Source organism: Globicephala melas, chromosome 11 (genome assembly GCF_963455315.2).
Source record: "Globicephala melas chromosome 11, mGloMel1.2, whole genome shotgun sequence".
Classification (NCBI taxonomy): domain Eukaryota; kingdom Metazoa; phylum Chordata; class Mammalia; order Artiodactyla; family Delphinidae; genus Globicephala; species Globicephala melas.
In genome coordinates, this window is record NC_083324.2 from 89,160,857 (window position 1) to 89,176,975 (window position 16,119).

The 16,119-nt window shown below is 36.0% G+C and overlaps 1 protein-coding gene across 4 annotated transcripts in view; it reads left to right on the forward strand.

The window, feature by feature from the left end:
- Positions 1-16,119, forward strand: part of NUP153 (nucleoporin 153) — a 75,219-nt gene that overhangs the window by 36,706 nt on the left and 22,394 nt on the right. For 3 of the 4 annotated variants that reach the window (XM_060307877.2, XM_030881336.3, XM_060307879.2), the window contains 9 exons: positions 18-134; positions 222-266; positions 377-433; positions 2,941-3,087; positions 5,933-5,985; positions 6,256-6,382; positions 9,630-9,767; positions 10,406-10,504; positions 11,532-11,619. In XM_060307877.2, the coding sequence (XP_060163860.1) occupies positions 18-134; positions 222-266; positions 377-433; positions 2,941-3,087; positions 5,933-5,985; positions 6,256-6,382; positions 9,630-9,767; positions 10,406-10,504; positions 11,532-11,619 (871 nt within the window). The remainder of the gene's footprint in view (positions 1-17; positions 135-221; positions 267-376; positions 434-2,940; positions 3,088-5,932; positions 5,986-6,255; positions 6,383-9,629; positions 9,768-10,405; positions 10,505-11,531; positions 11,620-16,119) is intronic. The other variant, XM_060307878.2, reaches the window with a different exon arrangement.

Below are 16,119 nucleotides of genomic sequence, written 5' to 3' on the forward strand. Positions count from 1 at the left end.
CAAGGTTTACATTATAGGCACCAGTCAGAAGACAGATGAAAGCTAAGCAACTGAACGCACAATCCTATGGTGTGACTAGTTCAACAGCTCGGAGGATATTGCAGTCTTTAGAGAAGATGTCAAGCCCTCTAGTGGTAAATTTTTTAAATCACAAATTCAGGAATGTAACAGAATTTGAGTTTAGTGAAAAAATCTTAATTTTGTTATTTCAACATTAACAGGATGCAAAAAGAATTCCATCTGTTTTTTCTTCTCCTCTGAATTCCGTAAGTTGACTTTTAAATCTTTTTAGGAGATAATATTTTTATATATTGGTGATGAGAGTCATATTTTTTCAAAGTTTCCCATCTATTCTAATAGTGTTTTATTTTTTCAGCCTCTTGATAGGAGTGGGATAGATACCACCACAAATTTTCAGGCCAGAAGGGAAAAGGTAAGACTTCTTTAGCATTTATTTAAGGTATTGGCAGTTTTGTTGTATTTATTTATTTATTTTGCGTTACGTGGGCCTCTCACTGTTGTGGCCTCTCCCGTTGCGGAGCGCTCCGGACGCGCAGGCTCAGCGGCCATGGCTCTTTGATTTAAATATCAGGGATAAATTGATCCAGGTGATACTATAACTTTGGCCTAGCTGCTCCGCGGCACGTGGGATCTTCCCGGACCGGGGCACGAACCCGTGTCCCCTGCATCGGCAGGCGGACTCTCAACCACTGCGCCACCAGGGAGGCCCTGTATTTATTTTTAAGTTGGGAAATAGACAAATTGACTTTAATTGGTAGTCATTAGGGAACATGTTTGAAAAAATAGATTTTTTTACTTGGACATTGTAGCCTCTTGTGAGGGCCTTACCACATGCTGTGTATGTAGTAGATGCTCAGTGAATATTTCTTGGTTATTTGGCATTTCCATCTTCAGTATCCTGGCAGTCTTTTTTTTTTTTTTAACATTTTAAAAAATTTTGGGGGGGGTATAGGTGATTTACAATGTTTCATTAGTTTCAGGTGTATAGCAAAGTGAATCAGTTATACATATGTCCACTCATTTTTTAGATTCTTTTCCCACATAGGCCATTACAGAGTATAGAGTAGAGTTCCCTGTGCTATACAGTAGGTTCTTATTAGTTATCTATTTTATATATTCCTGTCAGCCTTTATGAGTGACTCTTACCTTTTGATAAATGAAAGTAAGAGTGAACAGAGTTTGACGTTTTTATTAATTAGAAGTTCAGTGAACTAAAGCCCTCATTGAACATAGTTATCTTTGTAAATTTTCCTCATAAACAAACATTATGTCAAATTTGTTATGTGTGATGGGATTTCTAGTTGGCATATCTTCCATCAGTCAGCCAATGTACTGTTCCAAGATAGCAGAGCTAATAAAAAATAAAATATAGATTATACATTGATAACCTTTTTTAGTGTATTCTATTTGGTTAAAATTAGCTTTGGAGATTACTGTGGGGAAAAAAAAGCTTGATAGAGTTAAAGAGATATATTTTTTGTCAGTTATATTTGTGGCTAGTTAAATATCCTTCAGGGGAAGCAGATTCCCAGATCATTACTTGTGAAAGCAGTTATTATGATACCAAGTTCCCCCAGCAGTAATTGATTAAAATTATCATAAATCTCTGAATTAATTGTGGTAACTATATTCAAGATATTGGTAAATTATAATTATTGTTACTGAAATTCTGAAAGCTTAGTTGAGTTTTTTCTTGGGGTAGCATTGCTTCTCAGTTTTCCGTAGTAACCAGACATTTGTAATAAGGCAAGAGAGAATTCATTATTGGCTGCTGTGATGGGATTAATTTAAGCCATTAACTGCTTTTCTCAGACTCACTTATATCAGATTGCTTAAAAAGACGTAAAATTAAAAAATTGTGCCATAAGAGAAGTTCTCATCAATAAAAATTTTATTAATGGTTGAGTATAGTATCAGTAAAATTTTGGTAATGGGTGCTACGAAGTATAAAGACCAGAATACAGTATTGTAGTTCAGGTTTTACGGTTGTAATCAGAACAGTCTACAAAACAGACTTGTTCATTGAATTATAGGATCAGCACATTTGTGATGAGGATTTAGGGAAGAGCTAGTAACTATACAGAGGCTTTGCCCTGGAAACCAGTGTTGTTCACAGCTGCTGCTGGGTGAAAGGACTGTATTCATAGTATTAGTCTTTGGACAGAGTAGAAGCTTTTGGCTTTATAGTCGTCTTACGCCAACAGGATTTTTACTGTGTTTCAGTGTACCAAAAGAATGTTGACAAAACACTTGTGTACTTAGATAATGAAGTCAGTTCATCTTAAGATTTGGAATTCTTCACAATGCTTTACTAATTAGACTTAAATTGTACGAGTTTTGATTTGGTTTTTAAATAACAATGGAAGAAAATTTACTTGGAGAGAGATTTGCTCATTTTTTAGCAATTAAGATATTTTCATAGCTAGTTAAAAAATACAGCTGAAGAGAATGTAGATAGTAATTTGGGGAAAATGTGGCAAAATCAGTTTTATGTTTGAATAATATGTATGTTTATCAGTTTTATGTATGAATCAGTTCATATGTTTGAAATTCATCTTGTAAAAGCTTAGATTATTCAAAATGTTCTGCAGTAGTTTCCATTTTGTGTGTGTCCCATGTGTGTGAAAAGGCATTAAGTCTAGAATAAAATAGTCTGTGAAACTTTTGAAATTATATGTGTATATGTAGGTATATGTCTAAATAAATAAGTACATACATAAATAATATAAATACCCCCCCACACCCTTGGTTCTTTACTTTCAGTTTTTCCTCCTAGTATTTGTTTGCACCCACTGGGTATTTCTCTAGGAAGTACTCATAGTCTCTGGGTTACATTAGCTGTTGTCAGATAATTTTTAGATATGCATTGCTGATATATGAAAATAAAAGTTTGTCTTTTGATTTCTGCCTGTCTGTAAGGTGGACTCTCAACACCCCCCTGTTCAGAGACTCATGACCCCAAAGCCAGTTTCCATAGCAGCAAATCGAACTGTTTATTTTAAACCATCTCTGACCCCATCTGGTGAATTAAGGAAGACTAATCAAAGAATAGATAAAAAGCACAGTGTGAGTATGTGTTTATTTTCACTAGTCTTTGAATATCGATTAAAATGAATAAGAATAAGTAATGTAAAGTACCAGTAACTTACTACTGCAGTCTAGCAACTAGATAATGCATAAAGTTTGTGAATTAGTGATGATTAGGAATTGGTATGGCTTTAAATGGTTGGCACCTTGGTCAAATCCTAAATTAGTGTTTACTAGTAAACACTAGTATATATTCATTGTTTAGATTAAATAATTTTGCCACACTAGCTTTATTTGTGTGTTTTGTTAATGTTATTGAACTATTTGAAAATAAATTTTAGACACCATGACTGTTCACCCCAAACTACTTTGGTATAGATCTCGTATGTTGTCATGTCTAAGCAAATTACTGTCAGTTTCTTCCTAATATTATCTAATATGTAGTTCATATTCATATGTTATTTATAGCTGTTGGGGTTTTTTTTGTTTTGTTTTGTTTTTTTTGCCATACCATGCATCTTGTGGGATCTTAGTTCCCCAACCAGAGATTGAACCCGGGGCCCAGGCAGTGAAAGCGCAGAGTCCTAACCACTGGACTGCAAGGGAATTAATTCCCTATGGCTACTTTTGAGCCAGAATCCAAACAGGTTTCACATATTACTTTTGGTTTTGTCTTTCTAGACCTCAAATCTTCATGCTTACCACATTGTTTTTGTTTTTAAATAACTTCCTTATTGAGGTATAATTCACATACCTTGCCGTTCACCTATTTATTTAAAGTTTACAGTTCAGTGGTGTTGGTACATTCACAGTTGTTCATCTACCACTACAGGCAATTTTAGAACATTTTCATCACCATCCCCTCCCCCTCACCCAAATCTCACATCCGTTAGTAGTCACTTTCCACCTCTACCCCTCAAGCCCTAGGCAACCACTAATCTGTCACTATAGGTTTGCTTATCTGGACATTTCATATAAATGAAATCTTAAAATAAGTGGTCCTTGGTGTTTGGCTTATTTCACTTATGTTTTTGAGGTTCACATCATATATTAGAACTTCAGTCCTTTTTATGGCTGAATGATACTTCATTGTTTGGATAGACCATGTTTATCCATTCATCAGTTGAGGGACATTTGGGTTGTTTTCACTTTTTAACTGTAATGAATAAATACTGCTGTGAACTTTTGTGTGCAAGTTTTTTTGTGGACATAGGTATTCGTTTCTCTTGGGTCTTACAGCTTGGAGTAGAATTGTTAGGCACATTGGTATTTGAAAAGGCCAGGTCAGTTGTCTTATATGATGTGTCTCGTATCCTGGGTTTGTCTGTTTTCCTGTGTCATTTAACTAAAGTGTATTTTTTTGTATTTGCATAACATCTTCCTATTTGTGCCTTTGTTTATGTTTGATTTCATTCAATCTTCATAACTCAATTTCTTTAAAATTTTCAAACTAAAGTTGAAAGAATAGTACAGTATTTACCCATTTCCTTTAACTTGACCCACCAATCTTTAACATTTTGTTATATTTGCTTTATCAAACTTTAAAAAAATGATTTGAGCATAATTTTGGACTTGCAAGAAAAATCTTAAGAGCTTCACATTTTACTACATTTCCTTCATGTTTTTCTGTGTTTTCTACAAACACATAACTGCAGAACAGTTACTCAAACCAGAAAGAAACTTGACGTCGGTACAGTATTATTATTTACAGATTTTATTTAGATGCCAGTTGTCCCAAAAGAAAGAAAATGCAAGATCATGTCTTGTACTTAGTTGTCATATCTCTTTATCTCATTTAGTCTAGAACAGGTTTTTAGGGTTTTTTTATTTGTTTTTTGGTATTTCATAACATTGATGGTTTTGAAGAGTAAAGTAAGCTGCGTGTTCGACGTCTCCTCATGATTAGACTTCAGTGTGGTACTTTTGGTAGTAATACCACAGAATAGAGTCTGAACTCTTCTCAGTGTGTCGTATTAGGAGGCACGCTCTACCAGCTTGTCCCACTCCTGACACTGTGATAACTAGTTAAGGTAGCGTCAGTGGGATTTCTTCACTGTGAAGTTACTATTTTACCTTTCGTAATTAATAAGATAACTTTGAGAGGATAAGTATCTTTTTCACCCACCAGTGTTAGCATTATTGATGATGTTTGCCTGAATCTATTATTTGTAGATGCCAAATGGTGGTTTTCTAATTACACTATTTCTTCTACCTTTATGAAGTTGGTTTTCTACTGTAGGAAGTTTTCTTTTCTCTTTTTTGTGTGTATTTCTCTATTTAAGTCAGCGTGAATTCTTCATAAGATTATAATCTTTTATTAGCATTATTTATTTTGATGCTCATATTGTCCCATATTTGGCCTTTGAACTGGCTCCTGTGTGTCCTTTTAATATTTCCCCATCATTTTTCAAGCACTTAGTTTCTTTTTGATACTATAAAACAACCCAGGCTCATCTTGTGAGTTTTCAGCCCCAGCCCTGTAATCAGCCATTTCTCCAAGGAACCCTGATTCCTTTAGATGGAGGAACTCTTAAGTTGCAGAGAATCATTTCAAAAGGAATATCCTTGTAAATTTGATTGCACATTTAATAGGCCATAATGAGAGATAAGTAAAAGTATTTTTGTGGTTGGTAAATGTATTAAATTTGTACACTGCTGTTTTGTTGAAAGGACAATTGTGCTTAGTGACAATTTATTTGTATAATCACACTGTAGCTCTTGGTCATCTTTCAGGAGACAGGGTATAGGTTGCAGATTTTAGGATTCACTAACTAAAAAATCATCAAATTCCTGATTCCAGATATTAAAATTCACAGATAGAAGGGTGGTGTTAAGAAAATTAAATAAGCAAGCGTGTAAATACATTGTGTTTATTCTTTCCTAGACTGGATATGAAAAAAATATGACACCAGGACAAAGTAGAGAACAGCGAGAAAGGTAATGTCATCTTTATAGTGAAGCTTCTTTATACTTATTTGTAAGGTCTGTATTTGATTTGTATCTGCCTTTTTGAAGATTAAGAAGGTTAAAAAAATAGAAACCACACACACACACACACACACACACCTGTCAGCTTTTAAAATGACATTCAGCTGAACATTTATTTTCTCAGTTGTTAGCAGTTCTAATTTTTTGGTGTTCAATTAGTTAAAAGTTATGGACCAGAGTAATACATCATTGGTTTTAATTTTCTTTTCCTTTGCCTAGCGGCTTTTCTTACCCAGATTTCAGTGTGTCTGCAGCCAATGGTTTGTCTTCTGGAGTAGGTGCTGCAGGTGGGAAGATGAGGCGAGAGAGGACGCGCTTTGTGGCATCTGAACCTCAAGAGGAGGAGGTAGGGTTGTACTCTGTTTTTTTTTTTTTAACATCTTTAGGGTTGTACTCTTAATGTGTTCTGAAGCATCGTAATACCTGAAGTTTATTATTAAAAGCTTTGGTGTGGTGGTGAGGGGGAGACCTGGAGGGGTGCGGTTTGGGGAGACCCAACACAAGAATAATCTGCCATTGAGACAGTTCCTTAAAAGCGTGTGTGTGTATGTTAAGCTGTCAGGCTTTTTTTTTTTTTTTAAGTAATTTTTGGCTGCGTTGGGTCTTCGTTGCTGCGCGGGCTTTCTCTAGTTGCGGTGAGCAAGGGCTACTCTTCATTGCAGTGCACTGGCTTCTCATTGTGGTGGCTTCTCTTGTTGTGGAGCGTGGACTCTAGGCGTGCGGGCTTCGGTAGTTGTGGCATGCGGGCTCAGTAGTTGTGGCTTGCGGGCTCTAGAGTGCAGGCTCAGTAGTTGTGGTGCACGGGCTTAGTTGCTCCATGGCATGTGGGGTCTTGGTTTCCCCGACCAGGGATCAAACTGGCATCCCCTGCATTGCAAGATGGATTCTTAACCACTGGACCACCAGGGAAGTCCGGAGAAATGTTTCCACCTGTGTAACCCAAACCCCTTTCAAGCTGTCAAACATTTCCATCACTCCAGAAAGTTCACTCATACACCTTCCCTGTCAGTGCCCATTGCCTCCTGCCCCAAGGACAGTCACTATTCTCATTTGTTCCATCATATATATATATGGTTTTGCTGGTTCTAGAACTTCATATTGATAGTCAGTATGTATTCTTGTGTTCCTGACTATTGTGAATAAAGCTGCTGTGAACATCCTTGAACCTTTTTGTAGACATAAGTTTTTTCTCTTAAGGTAAATACTTAGAAGTGGAGTTATGAGGTTATATGATATGTATTTAACTTTTTAAGTAACTGACAAACTGTTTTCCCCAAAGTGATTGTAACATTTTACACTTCCACCAGCAGTGTGGGGCTTTTCTTAATCAACTACTCTTTATCAGTAGTTGACTGTCATCCTTTAAATTTTAGCCATTCTGCTTTGTCTATGATGGTGTCTCGTAATTTTAATTTGCCTTTCCCTCTTGCTTAATAATGTGTTCTTCTTTCTGTGTTTATTGGCCATAATATCTTCCTTTGTGAAGTGTCAGACCTTTTGCTCTTTTAAAAATTGGATTGTCTTACTATCAGGTTGTAGGAACTCTGTAAATTCTAGACCCAAGTACTTTGTCAGATACGTGTCTTACAAATATTTTCTCCCAGTTTGACTTGCCTAATCCTTTTCTTAACAGTATTCTTTGATAAGCAGATGTTCTAACTTTATGAAGTCTGAACTTACCCATTTTTTCCCATTATTTTTACTGTTCTTTGTGTCCTAAGAAACCTATCCCCAGGCTGCCAAAAAAGTCTCCTATGTTTTCTTCTAGGAGATTTATAGTACTGCTTTTATGTTTTTCCTAGTTTCCTTTTTGATTCCTTATATGATCTGTGGATTATTAAGAAGTGGATTTAGTCGTGATTTTAATGTTTTGAAATGTATTGAGACTTGTTTTGTAGCCCAGCACATGGTCTGCTTGATGAGTCTTGACAAATGTATATTCTGCGGTTTGTTGGGTATAGTATTCTCTAGATATCAGTTAGATAGGATGACTGATAGTATTTCTAAGATCTTTGTTCTTGCTGAATTTTGGAGGGAGTGGGGTGGGGAGATGTCTGTTTACTGTATTGTTGAGATATGAGTTAAAATTGTCAACTTTTATTTGGTGAATTTATCTTTTTCCCATTTATAATATCAATTTTTGCTTACTTATTTTGAGGCCCTCATTGGTGCATACACCTTATATCTATTGTGGCTTCTCAGTGATTTGCCCCTTTTAATATTACTAAATGTCCTTTAAAAAAATCTTTGGAAATATTCTTTGTTTTGAAACCTGCTTTAGCCGGTGTTTAATATAGTCAGCCACTTGTTACTGGAATTAGCCTTCTTATGCTTACTAATTGCAAGTTATATCTTTTTCCATCCATTTACTTTCAATCTGTGCCTTTTCGTTTAACGTAAGTCTCTTATAGATAGCATATAATTGAGTCTTGTCCTTTTTATCTATTTTCTGCCTTTTAATTGGAATGTTTACTTATATTATTGGTATGGTTGGATTAAGGTCTACCTTTTTTAAAATTTTCTATTTTTCCCACTTGTTTTTTGTTTCTCTCTTGTACCTTTTGAAAACTGTCTTCTTTTAGGTTAAGTGATTAAGAGGAAAAATGGATGTTTACCTCACATATTCTGCACTTCTTCCAGAAATCTGAATTTCCATTTGGTATCATTTCCCTTCACCCTGAAGAACCTATAGAGCAGGTTTTATGGTGACAGATTCTTAGTTTTGTTTTCTCCAAGTGCCTTTATTACACACCTGTAGTTTACAGAGATTTGGTTTGCCAGAGATTTAGACAGTTTATATGCAGACTTGGGGACTCCCCTTCTGTGGCTCTTCATTCCTGCATCTCCCCTTATTTTCTGCCTACTGTGATCACCCTTGTGTGTCCTTTGAATGCCTCAACCAACAGATTTGCAGTTTTCTTTCTGAATTTCAACTATCCAACTGGCATCAACTCAAAGAGAGCAGGAAGCTTACTCAGAAGAAGCCCGTCTTCTAAGTATCTTTTTCCCGACAGTATCTGCTTGCTTTTGGTTGCTTTGTAGTGTTTTCAGATGGATGTTTTTAATATATTGTCCAGAGTCTATAATTCTTATCTGTCAGAACATTGGTCAGACACAAGCTCCTCCACCATTAGCAGAAGTGGAACTCTTTTTGTTTGTTCGAATCTGGGTCATTTGAGACTAGTGGTGGTCTTTGCTATATTGAGTTAAAAACCAAGGCAGTTCACCAGACTTACAGTGCTGACATTTATTAAATGCTTGTTTTGCATGCCATGACCAAAAGTGACTTTCTTTCGTATTAATACCACAACTATGGTATGTTTTTTTTTTTTTTCTCATTTTCACCAGTTAGGAAATTGGTACTGAGGACAGTTAGGTTCACAAAGTCTCATGGCTGACTGGTGGCACAGCTGGGATTCATATCTTGTTTAGTTTTTTTTTTTATTCAAGAGCTCACATTAATACTACCGTATCCCTGTTTATTCTAAACTTACCTGTAAGTATTGATATATCAGTTCTACCTGAAAATAAGTAGAGTCAAAAGTATGACACGAAAGATGAAATATACCATTGTAAAACATGTTGTGTTTTAGGAAATGGAAGTCCCAGTATTACCGAAAATCTCTCTACCCATCACCAGTTCTTCACTGCCTACCTTCAATTTTAGTTCTTCTGTGATTACAACTTCCTCTCCATCACCCACTACTCCTTCACAATCATTAACAAACCAGGTAAAAGACCATTGTACCAATAGAGGTGATTTTTGTTTTTTCTCATTCTTTATTTTTAAAAAAGCTAATCTGTTTAAAGCAATGATTAATTTTCACTATGGAAATTAACAACTCAGTAAGATGAGAAAAATGGAAATAGTGTTTTGCTTTTTTTTTTTTAATGTACATCATGATGGGAGCATTCTTCAATTCTTATGAATGCATTAGAGGAAGAGTTGATTATTAGTTTGTTTCCAAACAATGTTGCCAGTTAAAATACTTTTTTTTTTTCAGTGAGAGTGGATTTATGTTTTTGTTTCTCAAGTAGTATTAACATTTTTAATCTCCTGAAATTTTTATGCTTTTTTCCCTTTTACATCTTCTGAACATATTTTTATAGATGTTATTTTTCCCCTTTAGATAAATATCTCCCTCTAAGGTAATGTATATTCCTCTTCCAAGAGGAAGCAAGATCTTATAGCAGTTAACTGTTAAGTAGTTTTCAGAAGTTAAAAAGTGATTTTTAAATTCAAAAGGGGAAAAAATTGCTTTTGGCTTCTTTGTAATAATTAATTTTGCTTAAGGTGTGTTTTTTTATTGTCAATTTCTTTTCTAAAAAACTATTTTTGTGTCGTTTCTTTAATAATTTGGAAAACTAGGTACAAATGACCTCTCCAAACAGCACTGGCAGCCCGTTGTTTAGATTTTCATCTCCAATTGTAAAATCTACTGAGGCAGATGTACTACCTCCATCATCTGTAAGTAACAAGCAAGGAATATTTCATATTTATTGATTTCAAAGGCATACTGTATTTTTAAAATCAAATCTAAGATGCCATTGGTAGTAAGAAATACCACTTTTCTTACCAAAATAATTCCAATGTACAGAAAACTTTGAATGAACATCTATATATTTTTCACTATATATATATATATGCATATGCATTTTCTTATGTACCATTTGCAAGTTAGGATGCAGACATCTTGGTACCCTTAATACCTTTCCATGTATCCCCTAAGAAAAAGGATATTCCTTTGTATACCCACAATACAGTTATCCTATCCAAGAAATGTAACATGATATAATAGTAATAGTGTTCATGTTCACATCTACCCATCAGCCCCAGACTGTCCTTTAATTGCTGTTTGTTTCTCTTGGTCCTGGATCCACTTACAATTAGGACTGATCTAAGTCATATTGAATTTAGTTAACATGTCTCTTGAATTGACTTTAATCTAGAAAAGTTGGAAGTTTTTATGTCCCACAATATGTATTTGTTTCTTCATAATTAAGAATAAATATTTTGAGTAAGAAAATACATAAGTTTAATGTTCAAATTGCCCTACCTGTATTTGGCATGTGTATCATTTTAACATGTTACTTTCTGTTTTTACTGTGTCCTTGTTTTCTGTCACAACTAGATGTTCCAGATCATTTTGTAACTTCCCTGCCACATGCCTGAAATGCACTTGTTGGCCATAAAGTCTCATACTTTTTATTAGGAAATGGCATTTAGAAATCCAGAACTGGGCATTAGGAACACATTATTTTACGTATTGCTTTGAATGAAAAAATGCTTCAGAAATTTAAAATGCTCTTGTTAAACTGTGACACACCATTCATTATAAGCACACCAATTTTAGAGATTTAAAATGGGAGAAACTGTGAATCTTAGAACATGTGGTATTCAGTATATTTTTTTGACTTGGCATAAAGTAGAGCTTTATATTTGATAATCATTTGAAGCTAAATGGACACTGAAAAGACACCTTCTCTTTCTACAGATTGGATTTACATTTAGTGTGCCCGTGGCAAAGACAGCAGAACGTTGTGGCACTAGTGGTGCCTCAGAGCCACTTACAAGGAGTTCAGGTAAGGAACCATTTCCATAATATTTCACATAAAAATACATTAGATTGATATTTTAAATTATCTTTTACCTTTGGCCGTTCTTGTAAATGGTTTCATTTGAATACAATTAGCTCTCTAAATGTGAATGGTTACAGTTTGGATGTGAAAGGGATGGTCACAATAACAAATTTATCCACTGTCTTTGTTTAGTCAAAATAAAGTGATAGTTTATTATAAATGAAATCTTCCCTTTTTAACATCTTTATTGGAGTATAATTGCTTTACAATGGTGTGTTAGTTTCTGCTGTATAACAGAGTGAATCAGCTATACGTATACGTATATCCCCATATCCACTCCCTCTTGCATCTCCCTCCCACCCTCCCTACCCCACCCCTCTAGGTGGTCACAAAGCACCAAGCTGATCTCCCTGTGCTATGCGGCTGCTTCCCACTAGCTATCTATTTTACATTTCGTAGTGTATATATGTCCGTGCCACTCTCTCAGTTTGTCCCAGCTTACCCTTACCCTTCCCTGAGTCCTCAAGTCCATTCTCTCGTCTGTGTCTTTTTTCTTTATTCCAGTCCTGCCCCTAGGTTCTTCAAAACCCTTTTTTTTTTTTTAAGATTCCATATATATATGTTAGCATATGATATTTGTTTTTCTCTTTCTGACTTCACTCTGTGTGACAGACTCTAGGTCCATCCACCTCCAAATAACTCAATTTCGTTTATTTTTATGGCTGAGTAATATTCCATTATATATGTCAACGGACACTTAGTTGCTTCCATGTCCTGCCTATTGTAAATAGTGCTGCAGTGAACATTGTGGTACATGACTCTGTTTGAATTACGGTTTTCTCAGGGGATATGCCCAGTAGTGGGATTGCGGGGTCATATGGTAGTTCTATTTTTAGTTTTTTAAGGAACCTCCATACTGTTCTCCATAGTGGCTGTATCAATTTACATTCCCACCAGCAGTGCAAGAGGGTTCTCTTTTCTCCACACTGTCTCCAACATTTATTGTTTGTAGGTTTTTTGATGATGGCCATTCTGACTGGTGAGGTGATACCTCATTGTAGTTTTGATTTGCATTTCTCTAATGATTAGTAATGTTGAGCATCCTTTCATGTGTTTGTTGACAATCTGTATATCTTTGGAGAAATGTCTATTTAGGTCTCTGCCCATTTTGGGATTGGATTATTTTTTTTTTTTGATATTGAGCTGCTTGTATATTTTGGAGATTAGTCCTTTGTCAGTTGCTTCGTTTGCAAATATTTTCTCCCGTTCTGAGGGTTGTCTTTTTTTTATGGTTGCCTTTGCTGTGCAAAAGCTTTTAAGTTTCGTTAGGTCCATTTGTTTATTTTTGGTTTTGTTTCATTTCTCTAGGAGGTGGGTCAAAAAGCATCTTGCTGTGATTTATTAGAGTGTTCTGCCTATAGTTTGATAGTGTCTGGCCTTGCATTTAGGTCTTTAATCCATTTTGAGTTTATTTTTGTGTATGGTGTTAGGGAGTGTTCTAATTTCATTCTTTTACATGTAGCTGTCCAGTTTTCCCAGCACCACTGATTGAAGAGGCTGTCTTTTCTCCATTGTATATTCTTGCCTCCTTTATCAAAGATAAGGTGACCATATGTGCGTAGGTTTATCTCTGGGCTTTCTATCCTGTTCTATCCATCTATATTTCTGTTTTTGTGCCAGTACCAGACTATCTTGATTACTGTAGCTTTGTAGTATAGTCTGAAGTCTGGGAGCCTGATTCCTCCAGCTCCATTTTTCTTTCTCAAGATTGCTTTGGCTATTTCAGGTCTTTTGTGTATACATACAAATTGTGAAATTTTTTTGTTCTAGTTCTGTGGAAAATGCCATTGGTAGTTTGATAGGGATTGCATTGAATCTGTAGATTGCTCCGGGTGGTATAGCCATTTTCACAATGTTGATTCTTCCAATCCAAGAATACGGTATATCTCTCCATCTATTTGTATCATGTTTTATTTCTTTCATCCGTGTCTTACAATTTTCTGCATACAGGTCTTTTATCTCCTTAGGTAGGTTTATTCATAGGTATTTTATTCTTTTTGTTGCAGTGGTAAATGGGAGTGTTTCCTTAATTTCTCTTTCAGATTTTTCATCATTAGTGTAGAGGAATGCCAGAGATTTCTGTGCATTAATTTTGTATCCTGCTACTTTACCAGATTTGTTGATTAGCTCTAGTAGTTTTCTGGTGGCATCTTTAGGATTCTCTATGTATAGTATCATGTCATCTGCAAACAGTGACAGTTTTACTTCTTCTTTTCTGATTTGGATTCCTTTTATTTCTTTTTCTTCTCTGATTGCTGTGGCTAAAACTTCCAAAACTGTGTTGAATAGTAATGGTTAGAGTGGAAATCTTGTCTTGTTCCTGATCTTAATGGAAATGGTTTCAGTTTCTCACCATTGAGAATGATGTTGGCTGTGGGTTTGTCATATGTGGCCTTTATTATGTTGAGGTAGGTTCCCTCTATGCCCACTTGCTGGAGAATTTTTATCATTAATGGGTGTTGAATTTTGTCAAAAGCTTTTTCTGCATCTATTGAGATGATCATATGGTTTTTATCCTTCAGTCCATTAATATGCTGTATCATATTCATTGATTTGCGTATATTGAAGAATCCTTGCATTCCTGTGATAAACCCCACTTTATCATGGTGTGTGATCTTTTTAGTATGCTGTTGGATTCTGTTTGCTAGTATTTTGTTGAGGATGTTTGCATCTATGTTCATCAGTGATAATTGACCTGTAGTTTTCTTTCTTTGTGACATCCATGTCTGGCTTTGGTGTCAGGGTGATGGTGGCCTCGTAGAATGAGTTTGGGAGTGTTCCTCCCTCTGCTATATTTTGGAAGAGTTTGAGAAGGATAGGTGTTAGCTCTTCTCTAAATGTTTGATAGAATTTGCCTGTGAATCCATCTGGTCCTGGGCTTTTGTTGGAAGATTTTTTTTTTTGCGGTACGTGGGCCTCTCACTGTTGTGGCCTCTCGCGTTGCCGAGCACAGGCTCCGGACGCGCAGGCTCAGTGGCCATGGCTCATGGGCCCAGCCGCTCCGTGTCATGTGGGATCTTCCCAGAACGGGGCACGAACCCGTGTCCCCTGCATCGGCAGGCAGACTCTCAACCACTGGGCCACCAGGGAAGCCCAAGTTGGAAGATTTTTAATCACAGGTCCAATTTCAGTGCTTGTGATTGGTCTGTTTATATTTTCTGTTTCTTCTTGGTTTGGTTTCAGAAGATTGTGCTTTTCTAAGAATTCCAGCTTGTCCATTTTATTGGCATATAATTGCTTGTAGGAATCTCTCATGATCCTTTGTATTTCTGCAGTGTCAGTTGTTACTTCTTTTTCATTTCTAAATCTATTGATTTGAGTCTTCTCCCTTTTTTTCTTGATGAGTCTGTCTAATGGTATATCAATTTTGTTTATCTTCTGAAAGAACCAGCTTTTAGTTTTATTCATCTTTGCTATCATTTCCTTCATTTCTTTTTCATTTATTTCTGATCTGATCTTTATGATTTCTTCTGTTAACTTTGGTGGGTTTTTTTGTTCTTTCTCTAATTGCTTTAGGTGTAAGGTTAGGTTGTTGGAGATTTTTCTTGTTTCTTGAGGTAGGATTGTATTGCTATAAACTTCTCTCTTAGAACTGGTTTTGCTGCATCCCATAGGATTTGGGATATCATGTTTTCATTGTCATTTGCTTCTAGGTATTTTTTATTCCCTCTTTGATTTCTTCAGTAATCCCTTGGTTATTTAGTAACATATCATTTAGCCTCCATGTGTTTGTATTTTTTATAATTTTTTTCCCGTAATTGGTATCTAGTCGTATAGTGTATGGTGATCTTCACGTTTTACTCCTTCGCCATCTTGAAGGTCGCCCACTGTGTTTACTTTTGATTACAGCGGTTATTGTTACTCTTCTCTTGGTATCATATTTGATGTATTATTTCAGGAATATCCTGATGGTTATAAATTTGTCCTCAGTTGTGGGAACCAAGCAACAGGGAGCTGTGCTGTCGTTTGCTCCTGTCACTGGAACTACTCCTATTGCTGCAGCTTTGCTCCTAGGCCACCACTCACCAGATCTAGGCATCCTTCCAGGAGCCGTGACTGCTGGTTACTGATCCCAGGGCTGCCCACCAGGTCTCACAGAGGTGTCTGGTATTAACCTGTCTACCAGTGCTCTCAATACCAGACTCTCCTCTGTGCTAAGCAGACGTCATCATCTGAGCAACAGGAGAGCTCCCTCAGCGGGTCTCTGGCCGTGGAAGCTCTATAAATGAAATGTTACAGGAAGTTCATGGGTGGTCTACATTGTAATTACAGTGAATTCCATCTGTAGGTTTACTCTTGAGTTCACAAGCATTTTTATGCGTAAGGGTTATGCCAGCCTCTGCAGATAGTGATATATAATTTCTAAACTCAAAAAAATGGGCATAATAGAGGGAAAGAAATGAATATTCAGATAATTAAACCATAGGCTTTTGCTGTGGTGGT